Here is a 16,628-nt window from a genome sequence, read left to right as displayed (position 1 = left end):
CGGCAGTGGTACAATTTCCATTTGATGATTCTACTGTTGGATCAATGGATATCCTGGAGCAGGCATGTAGCCAGAAACTTGCTTCTAGGGTGATTGGATGGTATGCTGGTTACCCATACTTTTGTCAATGGAAATACTGGCAATTTTTTGTCAATTCAAATGCATCGGAAAACCATCAATTTCATAAATAATAATTCAATTTTATTTTATATGCTGAAGTAGTCTTTGTAGAAATTTACTGAAGCAGACTTAGATGTTATGGATAGGTCTTCGTTGGTGTTTTTCCCTGAAAAACACCTGATTTTTTTAGTATTTCTCAACTTTAGGCCTGGAGCCGTTAGTGTTTCTTCAAAGTGATTTCATGGCTGGCAATATGAAGTGTAACTGTATTGAAAAATAGAGTGTCAGAGTATAGTTTCCCCTGGGCCAGTGGCATAGCCAGGAATTTTGTCCGGGGGGGTCCAAAACCAGAGGTGAACATTTTTGAAAAACAGGGTACTAAGTACATAGAGAGTTTTAAACTTCATATGTAATTTTAACACTTTTCATAATCAAAATAACTTAATTTGATATAGAAATATATTTTAAATTCATGATTTTTCAATATTTTGTGTTCTGTTATTAGGGAAAATGATTGCATTTTTATATTTTGGAGGGGTCCGGGGGACCTCCCCCCTGGCTACGCCACTGCCCTGGGCTAGTGATTTCCTCAGTGGATTTGTTGTGGGCAGTCACCACAATGGGCCATAAAAAAATTTGGTGGGGGTTGAGGGGGAGAGCTGAAACCCCCTAAAACTCCCCCTCCACCCTGGCTACATGCCTAACCTGAAGATATGAGAACTAATGCCCAGACTAACAGTGCCAACTTGCGTGCTCTGAGCCCAGGTTGGCCTTGTTGGGCTACCGGTTGTTACCTTGTTGCTTTCCATAGTCCAATCATGAGAATTATGGTCCAGTCGCAAAAATCATGGGCCAGTAGTAAGAAATGGTTAAATGGTTTTTGGGGGACATGGGATCAATTGTGGCATGCCAGTGCCTGGCTCTCCTTCGCTAGAGTTTTGAAAAGGAGAACCACTACAGTGGGGAGGCAGGAATTTATTGTGGCTTGCCACTGTTTGTCTCACTGTTTTGTGGGCAGGCTGTTTTTGGTTCGTTTTTGAACATTTTTTTACTCCTTTACCCCTTTACACAATGTCTTGCTAAACTGCTGGGACAAAGAATAAAATGTGCGTGCAGAAATTCTGTGTTGAACTCAAACGACATGATGTATTTTCAGAAGCATGCATTGTATCATGCAAGCACAAATGTACTCGTCTGATGATGTGCACCTACTTGCATGAATTTTTTGTTTAATGACACCAGACCACTTCGACTCCAGCCATCGATTACCTTCTTGCTGCTGGAATGTGGTGAATGTCCTTTGCCCAAGCATTGCTTTATCTTGTGTCGGTGGACTGCATTTTATTTTTGCATTCAACGTGAGTGGACCTCTTTGACTTCAATCAATGAATTCACTTCCTACTGCTCTCGAAACTCACCATAGTTAGTCATGGGCAAGGGGCCATGAAGTTTACCTTCAACCAGTGGCGGCTGGTGGTAATTTATCTAGGGTGTGCATTAGAGCAGATATAGGATGATTTAATTATATTATGTTAATACTAATCCACGAGCATCATATTTCGTCGTAATAGAATACATAGCAAGCAAAACATATCACTGGTATATTCTACCCATAAAATTGCATGAACAGAAATAATTTTAGCATGCATGAAAATAATTATTCTAAACACACCTTTACAACTAACGGTAGGTGAAATTCATTCTCCTTTCCTTACACCCCATGAGGAAGTGTTGTAGAAAACGGCCATACAGATGACTCTGTAGGCGGACTAGGATCCTGGGTGCAGGTAGTGTAGGTGGCGGCTACACCACTACACTACCTGCGAGTCACTCACCAAAACTATGCGCGTGCGCACTCGCATCGTTTTGAGTCTGCTCCCATCACCCATTTGAACAGTGCATACCCCCCCCCGCTTACTTCGTCCCGCCAGAGCACCCTCAAGCAATCGCATAGACCGAAAATGCGCCCGGCGCGATGCCACGGGATCGCACACTTGTAGAGCGGTGAATTCGAAAAGGTTATAGCTGTAGCGTTCGGAGCTTCATGTTTCTTGCATATGTAGACAGGATTTTTATCCTTCTCGTTTTAAAGGAATAGTTTTCTTTTATAATTCATTCATTTTTGGGTGTGCACTTGCTAACATGCGTATACGCACGTGCCGCCACTGCCTTCAAAACAGGCAGACTGGCACACTACAAACTTCATGTACATATATGGAAAGAAGAAAAAGGTGTCTGGCTGTTAAAATATTTTGAATTTGATCTACCCTCATCTATACAAACAACCCTTTGGATTGAATATGGCGTTAATGACTGTAAAGAGCAAAATATGTACTACCTATTATGAAGACCAAACTTTCACCTTCGATGAGAATCAGGGGTGCCGACTTAGAAAAAATATTGGGGGGGCCCAAACCGGGGATCTTGCCCCAGGAAATTTTATAAGTAGCGAGTTTTTAGTTTTTTAAGCATTTTATAAGAGTCATATGATCAATATTAGAACCCTGACAACTCAAATCTCGATATCTGGACACTCCGCGGAAAATCGACAAGCCTGACACATTTTTTCGTCTCACCCGTAACCAATTTTTGAGGGGGCTCGGGCCCCATCATGCCCCATGGAGTCGGCGCCACTGATGAGAATTGGATAGATTTTAGTCCCGTTTTTTTGCTTAACTTGCTATAATTTTATTAAGCCAGTATTGTGTTAGTTTTTGCTTTAACTTAATCTTTGTTTTAGCCTGTTATTTCAAAAATATATAAAAATTGAGAACTATGGAAGTAGCCAGGTTAACTTTGATCATTATAAGCAGCTGAAAATCCTAATGTAGCCCTCCTTTCAATTCCCCTATCACCTAATTATTTTCTCTTATATTCACCCATTCTGTGGCCTCTGTCCTCTCCTGTCCATATATTAACACGTTGCGTACCGGGGTAAGCTAATGTTTAGAATATAACTTTACCCAATCAAACGTTATGATGCATCAATTCATTATGAATAACGAACAAGAACTGAAAATGAACTAACGAATACGTATTGTATGCTTTAAAATTGTTTAGGTTGACGCGCGTAAATGACGAGAATCTTCGTCATCCGTCCGGAACGTTCGGGAAAAAAATGACGAGAATTCTCGCCATCCGTATGCAACGTGTTAAATCAGTAGCCTTCCCTTGCCAATCTTCCGATCCAGTTGTCTGACGATTATCATCATCAGACCATCATGCCTCAAGATATGACTGATAAAGTTGTTTCCTTTTTGGGATTTGGAGAATAGCTAGTTGTCATTTCGCCCACTCTTCTTAGTTCTTTTTTATTATTCACTTGGTTGATCTATTCTAATGCCATCATTATCATGTATCATTTTAAATACTTCCTCCCACGAAGTCTCTGGTTTTTTCAGGTTCATCTCTCACTTCCATCAAACCACGTGGTGAACATAAGCTAAACTCCAATCTGGGCTCCGTTAACATGTTGTCCACTTTGATAACACACATCAAAGACATTCTCTTACTGTAAATTTGTTGTGAATAATTATTGTGGAATAGATTTTTTTATCATGAAAGAATGTAAATCTGTCTTTGTTTTTATAGTGCAATTAATTTGAAAAATCGTTAAAATGAATGCAAAAATAGGAGTAAAATATTAAACAACAACAGGATTATGAAGCCCTATGCACAAACAGGAGTAAAACCTTTTATGTATGCAATAGAAAAATTCCTCGAAAATTGTTTGGGCTGATGCACAAAAACTGAAGGAAAATCTTTTACTGTTACCAATGAGTAAATCCTTTCATTGTTGACTTCATACTTGAGCTTGAAGTAAAAGGGTATGGATGTACTATTTACTCGAAAGGAAAAACAAATCATTTGTATCAGATTCATCTGGTCGTAAGTAGACTAACTTGCAAATTTATGGTTGTTATGGCTATGGTATTTATGAAAAATGTGCTGAGCATGGGTATTTTAATTGCGAATTTATAAACTGTATTATGGTCTGATGAAAAAAGCCTTTAATATATTTTCCTCTTGAAAACAAATAATTTCACTTATCAGCAAAGTTTTTCTTTGATGAACTAAGAGGTTTTCAGTGCATAGGCGGCTCTGATGGCTCGCTATTAAAATAGTTGAATGATAAATGATTTGTTGATTGACAATATCATGAGTTTATGTCTCCTTCTTCTTTTAGATGTAAGATTGAACTATCTAGTGTTTAAGTATAAAAATCGAACTAAAATGTAACAGTTGTTAATTCTGCAGAACTCCAATAGAACCACTTTTAGACTACCACTAATGTGAAATTGTTGAAATTGGTTTATGAAGGTTTTGTAGTGGTTAATGTTGGTGTCACAGTTAACAAGCAAAGGAGAGGCAATGTTTTGCTTACTAAGGGTCCGTAGTTCTATTATCCTGAAAATATTATAAATTGGGAGATGATCTATTGTGATGGTAATTATTTGCATTGAACTGAAATACTTCTTGGTATGAGATAGAATTTTGGTGGAAGCATCACGAAATCACATCGCTAGCTTTTCTTTAAGTCGATAATTCTTTAAGCGATGCCTTGCAAGTATTGGCGGCCCTGAAATAATCATAGAACTGGTACTAATTGTCATCCAATTATTTGCTTATCTGAAATAATCGAAAGATATTGCCTTCGTAATAGTCTCCTAGGTGCAGATTCTAGCATTGAATTTAGATCACAATAGGTTATTTTATTGTTTTTTCAGTTTAGCCAACTTTTCCACCATTACACCTACAGTCTACCTGTTATTGCAATACATGTAGGCTTACATTGAATACAATCTCAAATTCTAAAACAGTCTCAAATTCTTTCCAACAATCTCCATTCTTTTTACTTTGCCTCTCATACATATTCCTCGCAAAAATTAGAACTGAAATCCCTACCGTGTCTCAGATTAAAACAATCAAAAAGTTCTTAAAAAGTGTTAGGTATGCTAAATATGGGAATGAGCAAGCAGAATAAATTCCTCAAATTTGATAAATGAACCATTGTGAGACGCGATAAATCTCTGCAAGAGCTAAAAGCTAACTTCTGTTGGAGACACCCACCAGTTTTGACTAGGCTGTACTATGCTTTTCAATCTCATTTACGACTTTTAATTCACTTTTGCTTTGAATTTTTTACTTACACTATACATTTTTACCAGAATTTTAATCCCGATGGAACGAACGGAAATCTTGTTTTTCATTATCCTTGTGGACTTTCTCACTTGTTTATTGTTTAATTACGGGCCGCGTGTGCGCCTGGAATGTATGCCACCCACATCGCGTAAAAGCCCTGCTGGTTGATTAACACATTTTGGTGAGTATGCCGTGATGCAAAAGGCGGCAAAAAATCTTGTAATTTTTTATTTGGCAAACCTCACACCATCAATATAGTTTCAGTCGTTAAAAATCTAATATTCTCATTGGTTTTTAATGTTGAAGTGTGAATAGCAAGATTTATATTTTGTCGGTATGACTTCGGAAGTGTCTAGTAAAAGTCTACGAAAGTTAAAAGATATCTCCTAACAGGAGTTTTTTAAGCATACTCAAATACATATTACGCATGTTTGTTTTCGTAAATCTTGCGATACCGACATCATATGAGTATTTACCCAGGAAGTGCTCGATATTGAATATTGCCGTTCTACATAATGCTCGCTTATCTGAGAGTTACTTCATATTTTTAGAGATAGGAACATATTACATATGAATTAGTTTGATACCTGCTTAAAAATAGAAAATTCTATAAAAAATGCACAAGTTTTCCGTGGTATTATGTGTTAAAATGTTTAAGAGGTTGAGTAAAAATTATGACGAAGCTTTAATAAATTTTATTTGTATCGTAGCAAGTAAAGAAAATGGTAAAAATGAGGAATCAAAATCTAATTATTCCTTTAAATGTATATAAAAATTCCTTTAAAGGAAAAATTTGAGTGTAAAAAGTCCACTTCTCCGTATTTTGAACGAAAATGATAGCCTGCCCTCGATTTCCAGTATAGTTAATTCAGTTCCCCCATTGATACTCGTTATAGTTGATAGAGTTCCAGTATTGATAGTCGTGTAACCATTCAGGTACCCGATTTCCCATGTGTTATTATCGTATCAGTGGGAATCATATGTCTTATATTTTAAAAGTTACCCTACCGAAATCACGAGAAATACCGTATTAGTCATATTTTCATGACAGCACTTTCGCTCACCCATAGTAAAGTTTAGAGTGTAAAATATCCTAAGTTTGGTGAGGATCCGACGAAAATTAGCATTTCGATAAAAGTATACCGTTACCCCAAAATCTATTAGTAATTTTAAATAAAGGTATCCAAGTGAATAATCTTTTAATCAATGTAAAATTAAGAAAGTACGAAAGTACTAGTAGTAGGATGGGAAGAACTGCAATAGCTGTTCGCGTGATTCATTGAAATAATCGAGTTTACGGTACCTAATTTTTGATTTATTTATTTCAAACGGATAACACCATCTTACAATACTGATCAAAATATATTTATGATAATATTCCTCATTTTCGGGGGTGGAAGAGCCGGGTCTTGTGGGACCTCCCTTTTAGTCACGCCTGTTTCTATAATTGAATGAAGGGGTGTTAGGGTTATGATTAAAATTTCGCTAAGTTTTGAATTAACGCGAGGTACTCAAGCGAAAAATCAAGTGTTTGATTTCGTAACAGTACCTTTGTTTAGATGAACTTATTAAGGACGTTTCTAAGGTGACTGTACCGTTATTATTTTGATTTACGAGTGAGTTTTAGGATAGAACTGAGAAGAATAATCTCAGGTCATAATTTATCATGATATTCTAGTGATTTAAGATCATAAGTGCTTGATACTTAACACTCGAGGTGAGATATGCAGATACGAGCTGAATTATTCTTCTTGTGATGAAAAATTTCATCAACGAAATGAAAACATTATCTACTAAATGGATCTTTCAGATAAGGTGAGGAATTAAAAGTAGGGATCGGTTTTTATTTTTCCTAAGTATTAAAAACCCGAGTTTAGGCCTGTCGATGGCATCATTTTTCGTGGCGGCCGAGGTCTACAATGCTGGATATAAAATAATTTGACGATATTAATAAAATAAGACGACTTTTGTGTAATTTTTTCCGGTTAAAATTGATCGGACATTATGAGACCGGCCATTAGAGAAATAAAATTTGGTCAAAGTAACCGCTGTGGGTAAACTTTTCTCGGGATTCCCACCGGGTTAATGTTTTTATATCGGCCAATGTTTCAAGTACCGTCTGTCAAGTAACTGAATATTCAGCATTAAATTAAGAAAGAAGAACTTTGTACTTTCACATTAATATTTAATCACGACCATGGTTTCAACGTTAGACGTCATCATCAGGTGAACTCTACAGAGGTCCATCACATCCTTTTATACCAGGCTAGGAGGGGGAGGGAGGAAGGTAATTAGGTTGAAAGGATTGGTTAACAGAGAAGAGGGAGGGGGGAAAAAAACCTTGGTCATGTGGTATGGAAGAAGTTAGGGGGAGGAGGCTCCCTTATGGGGGGCACGGCAAGTGGAGGGGGGGGGGTTCAGGTGAGAGAGAGAGAGAGGCCGAAGAGTTCGTCATGTCATTAGCCCAGGAATTTAGGAGTGGGAGGCTTAAAAGAGGGGAATGGTAGTCGAAATAGAAGAAAATAACTCTCTCAACTTCCTAGATCTTAAAGTCACTAAAGTCAACAATCACCTCGAGTTTTCAGTCTTTCGGAAAAACTCCTATACGGACCAAGTGATCCACTCCAGTTCAAGACATTGTTTTTCCCACAAGTTATCAGCCTTTCACAGCATGTTACATAGGTTGCTGCATATTCCGATGTCCCCTGCCAAGTTCAATGAGGAATTAAACACAATTAAACTAATTGCTAAAAATAACGGATACAACGAACAGTTAATTGATAGCTTATATCGGAAACAATTAAAAAAACAAGCAGTGGGAGAAATTTATGGATCCCGAACGCGACAAGAATCCACGGCCAAGTGGCGTAGAATCCTTTTTTTAAAGGACATTGGGCCGAAGATATACAAAAAGGTGCCCAAGGATAAAATTAAAGTTGCGTTTTACAATAAATCCAACCTCAGGAACATTCTTTCCCTCACCAAAGATCCCATCCCAAGAGAAGAAAGGAGTGGGGTGTATAGACTAAAATGTGAATGCAACGCGGTGTATGTTGGGCAAACGGGGCGACAATTTCAAGAGCGGGTAAAAGAACATCAAGCCTGCCAGAGAAATAAAAAGACTACTTCACAATTTGCTATACATTTGTTAGATAACAATCATCAAAGTGATTTTGTGTTTGAAGTGCTTCATTATGAACCTAAGGACCTAGATTAGACGCTTTGGAACAAATGGAAATTTTGCAGCACGTACGTTCCAATGACAACATTGTAAACGAATTTTTGTATGACTACCATTCCCCTCTTTTAAGCCTCCCACTCCTAAATTCCTGGGCTAATGACATGACGAACTCTTCGGCCTCTCTCTCTCTCTCACCTGAACCCCCCCCCCTCCACTTGCCGTGCCCCCCATAAGGGAGCCTCCTCCCCCTAACTTCTTCCATACCACATGACCAAGGTTTTTTTCCCCCCTCCCTCTTCTCTGTTAACCAATCCTTTCAACCTAATTACCTTCCTCCCTCCCCCTCCTAGCCTGGTATAAAAGGATGTGATGGACCTCTGTAGAGTTCACCTGATGATGACGTCTAACGTTGAAACCATGGTCGTGATTAAATATTAATGTGAAAGTACAAAGTTCTTCTTTCTTAATTTAATTATGAATCGCTTTCACCAAGTTACGCCTCAAACAATTAATTTTATCAAGTGCGCTAGTAACGCAGTTAAGGCCAGCCTCTACAGGAGACTTTCCATAAAGTACCGGATCGCAGCCCTAAACATCTTTTTCAACAGCCAGTGCATCAACCACAACATCATCCCTAATTACATCAACCGCCAGTGGAAGGAACCCCGGTCTTCAGCGGGCTCCTTTGCAGTCAACGCAGCCAAGAGGACTTGGCTCAAAAGGGAGTTACATGAGTGGTATGTGAAAAGAGACGCTATTTCCCATTACCTGTTTCTTCTATACGTGGAGCTCACTCGCGATCTTCACTGGATTGAGTGGTTGATTTTAGATGACTTAGTTCGCCAAAAAAGTAGTGAAATTGCCTTTGAAAAGAGAGCCACCATTCTGCGCAAGTTGGAGGCCCTTAAGACGAAGCAGACGTCTAGTACCAAACAAACCGTCGCGGATCAACCAGTGGTGGACGCCCATTCTTTCGGACCACGAATCGTAAATCTGTCTAAACACTCCTTTAAGCCAAATGAAGTGACCTTATTAGAAAAGGGCTTGAAATACGTGCCAAATATCCCCATTTCCGTGAAGGACGTTAAGAATTTAGCAGTGGATTGTGACATAGCTCTCCAGAAAGACAATATGCATGTGAAGCATTTCATTGCCCAGGAGTTAAATAGGTTTATAGTTCATGAATCAAAGGTGAAGAGACGATACCCAGAATTTGAAACTCTTAACTCGATTAAGTGTACTCTTAGGTCAGAACAGCTAGTTATTCAGAAAGCTGACAAGGGGAACGCAGTTGTGATTATGGATAAAGAAGATTACTTAGAGAAATGTGAACAGTTCATACGAGACAATGGGATCAAAGAATTGCCGACAGATCCGACTGCCAAGTTCCAAATAGAGTGCAAAAGAGCCTTAAAATCAGTTTCAGTGTTATTTAAGTGGAATGAAGTGAATAGGTTACACCAAATGAACCCCTCAGCTCCACGTTTTTTTGGGCTTCCTAAAATTCACAAGAGTGATAGTCCAATTAGACCCGTTGTTTCCAACGTCATGGCTCCAAGCTACCTCTTGGCGAAAAAACTCAACTGTGTACTAAGACACCACTCAAAGTTTACCCCTAAGTATGGAGTTACTAACGCCATTGACTTCATCCAACACGTCTCTAAAATTGATATCCCCAATAAGTGCTTGTTAGTGTCTTTTGATGTGTGCAATCTCTTCACCTGTGTCCCACCCAAAGAAGCCGTAGACATAGCAGAATCTATTCTCGTCCAGAAACGTGTGGCAGCTCCCATTATAAGTGACTTGTGTGATCTATTGAAGATTTGTGTGTCTCAAAATTATTTCAAATTTAACGGTGTATTTTATGAACAGCCCAATGGATTGGCCATGGGCTCTCCTTTATCCCCTCTCCTGGCGGACATATATATGGACTTTTTCGAAAGGAACCTGTTTTCCCCCAATAATCCACAGACCAAAAATGTGCTATCCTGGCATCGATATGTGGACGATGTGTTTTGTATTTGGACTGGCTCAATAAGACAACTAAAAATGTTCCTATCTTTTTTGAATTCTTTGGACCGCAATTTGAATTTCACTTACGAAATAGAAGAAAATAACTCTCTCAACTTCCTAGATCTTAAAGTCACTAAAGTCAACAATCACCTCGAGTTTTCAGTCTTTCGGAAAAACTCCTATACGGACCAAGTGATCCACTCCAGTTCAAGACATTGTTTTTCCCACAAGTTATCAGCCTTTCACAGCATGTTACATAGGTTGCTGCATATTCCGATGTCCCCTGCCAAGTTCAATGAGGAATTAAACACAATTAAACTAATTGCTAAAAATAACGGATACAACGAACAGTTAATTGATAGCTTATATCGGAAACAATTAAAAAAACAAGCAGTGGGAGAAATTTATGGATCCCGAACGCGACAAGAATCCACGGCCAAGTGGCGTAGAATCCTTTTTTTAAAGGACATTGGGCCGAAGATATACAAAAAGGTGCCCAAGGATAAAATTAAAGTTGCGTTTTACAATAAATCCAACCTCAGGAACATTCTTTCCCTCACCAAAGATCCCATCCCAAGAGAAGAAAGGAGTGGGGTGTATAGACTAAAATGTGAATGCAACGCGGTGTATGTTGGGCAAACGGGGCGACAATTTCAAGAGCGGGTAAAAGAACATCAAGCCTGCCAGAGAAATAAAAAGACTACTTCACAATTTGCTATACATTTGTTAGATAACAATCATCAAAGTGATTTTGTGTTTGAAGTGCTTCATTATGAACCTAAAGGACCTAGATTAGACGCTTTGGAACAAATGGAAATTTTGCAGCACGTACGTTCCAATGACAACATTGTAAACGAATTTTTGTATGACTACCATTCCCCTCTTTTAAGCCTCCCACTCCTAAATTCCTGGGCTAATGACATGACGAACTCTTCGGCCTCTCTCTCTCTCTCACCTGAACCCCCCCCCCTCCACTTGCCGTGCCCCCCATAAGGGAGCCTCCTCCCCCTAACTTCTTCCATACCACATGACCAAGGTTTTTTTCCCCCCTCCCTCTTCTCTGTTAACCAATCCTTTCAACCTAATTACCTTCCTCCCTCCCCCTCCTAGCCTGGTATAAAAGGATGTGATGGACCTCTGTAGAGTTCACCTGATGATGACGTCTAACGTTGAAACCATGGTCGTGATTAAATATTAATGTGAAAGTACAAAGTTCTTCTTTCTTAATTTAATTATGAATCGCTTTCACCAAGTTACGCCTCAAACAATTAATTGAATATTCAGCCCTGAAGATGAGTGCCGAGACGGTACTTGAAACGTTGGCCGATATAAAAACATTAACCCGGTGGGAATCCCGAGAAAAGTTTACCCACATTATTCGCCGGGAAAGCATTAAATCATATTTCACAAAGTAACCGCTGTTTACGGTATTAAAAGTGCCGAAATTAATTAGTTTTGTAACTTTTCCGATGTGTTATATCATAGAGTAAGTATATACTTACTCTATGGTTATATAATCATATACTCTTGTTCCATGAAAGGAACTGGAGTCTACTGGCTTCGAAGAGAGGAAAGGTGATCAGTTTTATCAGGTTGGCACTGATAGAAAAGAAGAACGAAGATGCGACCCCGATCGCTCCATCCTCGGCGATCCTGTGGCCGTTGGCGGAACAGTGATGATCTCGATTCAGTCGCCTACATGATTCGCTCTCTTATCCGCTCTTCGAGGAAGATGTTGGCCATCATTCGAATGACCGCGCCAGATAAGGAAGAATTTGAAGAAGAGAAGCGGAAACCGAAGAAGACCGTCAGCAGAGGTAACGTGCGGAAAAGGATTCCGAGGAAAAAGGTGCGATTCGTTCTTGACATATAATACGATTATGCAGTTACTTTTGCGAACTAATTCCCGTGGCATCGAAGCATTTGAGTTCGAAATGCTTTTTCAGAGCGAGTGGTAGTTTTTGTGAATTTTTTCACTTCATTTGGCGGACATTCACGGGTAATCAGCATTTATTTACGGTCATTCATTAGATGAGCTTTGGCCAAAATGTTTCGGCTATAAATGATTGGATATGCGTATGAATTTAATTTGAAATGCTTTAAATTACCTCCTAAAATTGTCATTATGTTTGTGTGAGAAGGATATTACAATTTTGAATGTTTTTCCTGACAATTTTGGAACTTTTTCTACCATCGTAATTTGCCTAGGAATATATCCAATTAAAGTCAAAGTATTTCGTGCGTTAGTGTTTGTGATATGCTTATGGAATTAATTTGGAATACTTCAGTATTTTAAATAGATCGTAGCGTTTATTTTTTGGTTAGGGAAGCCAGCATCAAGTAGAGTGAAGTAATTCTTTATAAGAACCTCCATATTATATCGGAATAGACGTTTAATAAAATAGTATTAGTTGAGGAAGTAAGATATTACTTGTAGATGGATAAGAAGTTATACAACTGCTGTTAGCGACTGGCGGTAGACTGCCTATAGGCTCAAGTTTTACATTTATACATATGGAATACATGTGACCCTCATTTTCCGTATGGCCCGAGTGATCAGTCCATCGTAATGTTGGAATAGTTTTTTTTTCACAATTTTGAAATTTTCTCCGCCGTAGAAATTTTACCTAGAAATACTTATCACTTTTCTATGAGAAGTACTTCAAGTATTGGACTCCTTTTCATTAATTATTCTTTGGAACCCTCAGGAGATTTTTTTGTAACCTTTTATTGAAGCGGCCGTGAGCGAATATCTCTCAAGTGAAATCCGAAGATTCAAGCGTGATGGAGTGGAATTTTTCCATAATGAAATAAATATTTACAATTTTCCAAGATTATAAAATTTATTACGACCTACGATTCAATGTCCCTACGTCATCTTCAATGTAAGGAATTGAAGATGATGTTGTAACATTGAAACCTTGGTCTTAATAAATTTTATAATCGTGGAAAATTGCAAGTATTTATTTCAATATTTCTCAAGTCGCAAACCCAAGAGAGCTGTTAATCATAGACTTCCTTTTCCGTAAAATTATGTGATGGAACTCTCTAACTGAGCCGTCTGTATCTACAGAAGTTATTTATAACCCTTTTCGGATTTCGTGCGTTTAACAGAACATGTTGTACATAATTTAAGAATACTATCCACGGTGATATCTTTACGGAGTCACCCGCAATGTACAAATTGTGCCTTGACCAGGATTGGTCAAGGCGAATGATTTTTTCTCCGTGGATTTTTCGCATGGTGTACATATTTTGTGGCAGGGTATAAAACTGCAAATATTATCTAACAGCTTTATCTGATTCCTTGCGCAGCCAACACCTCCAGTTATCGACAGGCATTGTGAAGATAAAGTTGCAGCAATGTGCTTACAGCGATTGATGTCAGAGGAAGATAAGCAGGCTGTTTCGCATAGCCACCCCTCCGACGGACAGGCGAATGATGACCCAGAAGTGGAGTACATTCCGACTCCTTCAACTTCAGATTCTCAAGTTAACTGGAAAATCAGTCGAAGAGTCGACGGCAACATTATGAACCATAATGTCCAAACACTTACGTGTGAATTAGCAAGTTTAGGACTCAAAATTAATTAACGCGCATTAATGATTAGATATGTTTCAACTAAATCACTTAAATGAAAAAATCATGTATTATTTTATTTTTTTATGAATTTCTTTGTGCTATTTTGAAGGTGAAGATGGAATAAGGTTGTACATTTTGACGGTTTACCTTGGGAATAGCATGTCTTTAAAATAGTGAAACCGAAACGTTTTATAGCTAAAACAGTGGTACAGTTTCAACGTTAAAAAAATGAGTTATTGGTCTTATTATTGAGGGGCGCTGTTGCATCATTTACGGACTTGATGAAAAACTGAATGGGTTTTTTTTTGGAATCTCCCTCATTTTTTTACTCTTTTGAAGTGATCTATTAATTCTCATATATTATGCTTATTCCTAACGCAAAACAAAAAACATACAATCATATCTCTCATGGAATAACTACAAAAAGGATAATTAGCGTTAAAAGTATTTTAATGCTTGTGGCATTGATGTTGTTACTCTCCATCTTAATGCGTCAATACCATGTCTTGTCTGCTTCATTGATGAATCAAGCCTTGAAGGTTTCCACCCATTGCCGAGTATTTCATTGATGTGTAGTGACATGCTAATAAAATAACATTTATCTTAAAGCAATCGACTGATTTTCTTAAATAAAAGATACAGTTTAATTAAAATATTTTGGAAATTGTTAATAATAGGCCAAATGAAATCATTTAGTCTTATTTCCACAAACTTTTATTTCAAAAACCTTGGTTGCAGCACATAATGCCATTTTCAAGATCTTGAGTGGTGGAAATAAGACTTAATTAGTGATTTAAGTATTTTTTGGAGTCATCGGTGGACGCCAACCTCATGAGGTACCTCCTTGTTGTAGAAGTGCGTGTATGAATTAAATTTCCTAATTTGAATTTTCTCTTATATTTTGAAATGGTGATATCAAACGAAAATTTGATTTGAAGTGGAGAATAATCATGTTTCTGCAAACATAGGAGCAGCATTTTTCTATCCACCTACGCAAATATAGTGTGTTGAAAGTTTGTAGATACGAGAGTGCTGCGCCCGCTCCCAGCGGGCTTACCCACGACCTCTCGGTGGTCGTGGCTTACCCCGCTCTTTTCAATGTAGGTCCATAGAGGGATAGGCGCGTTTCTAATTTTAAAATGTAGAAAAAAAGGCAGGGTCTTATTTACAAATTTTATTGGAATGTTCATGTACAAATTGAGGTCAGAGGACCTCTTTAAACACAACAAATTACACTATCCTATGTTAAACGCACATGATGACTCATACTTACGTATCAACAGGAGACTTGAATGTGGAACCAGCCGCATTTTGATAAAAGTTATTTAAAGAATGCGAGATATTGTCGTAAATGAACAAATGTATCAGTTAGTGCGCCGTTAACGTCAGGAATATTTACCGGTTTTAGTTTTTTTAATTATTTAAAAACCAATTTTAGGAGACAATAGCAATATTTAGGAAGTAAGATATGCCGTCGCGTGTTCTCTGATAAATTCTGTGCATTTTGGTACCTCATTTGTAGAGTTTGGTTGCGTATAAGTTGAGAAAAAGGTATCTATACAGTAGAAATAATATAGAAGATAGTAGATTCGCATGGTCTGGTCGTATATCTGGGAGTTATTTTAACTTCAAACTTATCGCGGGGAACACATGCAAAGAAATATTTGCGGCATAGCCATGATGAAGGTAGGATTCGTCAAGCGTGTTGTGGGAAGGTTTTCGGATGAAAAAGTAAGAGAGGTGCTATTTCGCACTCGTGAGGCCAAGCCTTGAAGCCTTCCCATGTGGGACCTTGCTCGGAGCAGGGGCGCAGCTAAGAATAGGGTAGTTTCCTTCATCAAAGAAAAGGAAAGGCATTGATTGCGATTCGTTACCCACCATTAATGTATTCATAATATACAAATTATGTATTTGGTTTTAGAAATCCCAGTTCAGACGAATGGCAATGGTAAATTTTAACCGCATTTGAAAAAGGCCACATTGGCGCCCATGCGATGCCACTCCACGTGACGTCATAGTGACCTAGTTTCTATACGAGTAGATAGGAGTTTTACATCGTCTGAGATTACCAATGCATGCATGAGGTACAGAGCTGAGGGAAATATCTCTTAATAATCACCTTTTATAACTGCCTAAGGTCAGAAAGTTTTCTTCGTTTGATAAGGTATTAATAATCCTTATTTAAGCCAAGTGCTAGCAGGGTACTCCCCTACCTACTAGCAGCCTGCATCGTATCAGCGCTCCAAGCCTCGCCCCAAGGTCACCTCACACGGCGACAGCGGGAACCAGACTGACGTCACACGGGCTTTTCCCAGCATCCATACTTAGCCGTCGCGTTTTTGCGCGTTTGAAATTTTTCACTTTTCATTTAATCGCGAAAAATAGATATCGTCACTAAAAATTCTAAAAGCCTGAACTTCGTACTCCAGGAGTAATAATCTTTCGATTTAGGCAATAAAAAAATAATAGGAAACCACCCTATTAAGGCTAGGGGGGGGGGGGGTTTTAGGCGCAACTAATACTTAGGGGTATGAGAGTATTGCATACCCGCCTGGGAGTTGCGGGGCCCTCCCCCAGAAAATTTTTTAG

General features: G+C 38.4%; 1 protein-coding gene across 1 annotated transcript; it reads left to right on the top strand.

Annotated features, from left to right (window-relative positions):
• The first annotated feature begins 6,849 nt into the window (after positions 1-6,849).
• On the top strand, positions 6,850-14,651 carry LOC124167093. The gene is made up of 3 exons (XM_046544882.1): positions 6,850-7,077; positions 11,998-12,305; positions 13,772-14,651. Exons 2-3 carry the CDS (start codon positions 12,078-12,080, stop codon positions 14,048-14,050), a joined length of 507 nt encoding a protein of 168 aa, XP_046400838.1. The 5' UTR covers positions 6,850-7,077; positions 11,998-12,077; the 3' UTR covers positions 14,051-14,651.
• Positions 14,652-16,628: the final 1,977 nt, after the last annotated feature.

The sequence above is a fragment of the Ischnura elegans genome, chromosome 10, assembly GCF_921293095.1.
Source record: "Ischnura elegans chromosome 10, ioIscEleg1.1, whole genome shotgun sequence".
NCBI lineage: Eukaryota > Metazoa > Arthropoda > Insecta > Odonata > Coenagrionidae > Ischnura > Ischnura elegans.
Note: the sequence above shows the minus strand (reverse complement) of the source record. Positions and strands in the feature narration are given on the sequence as shown.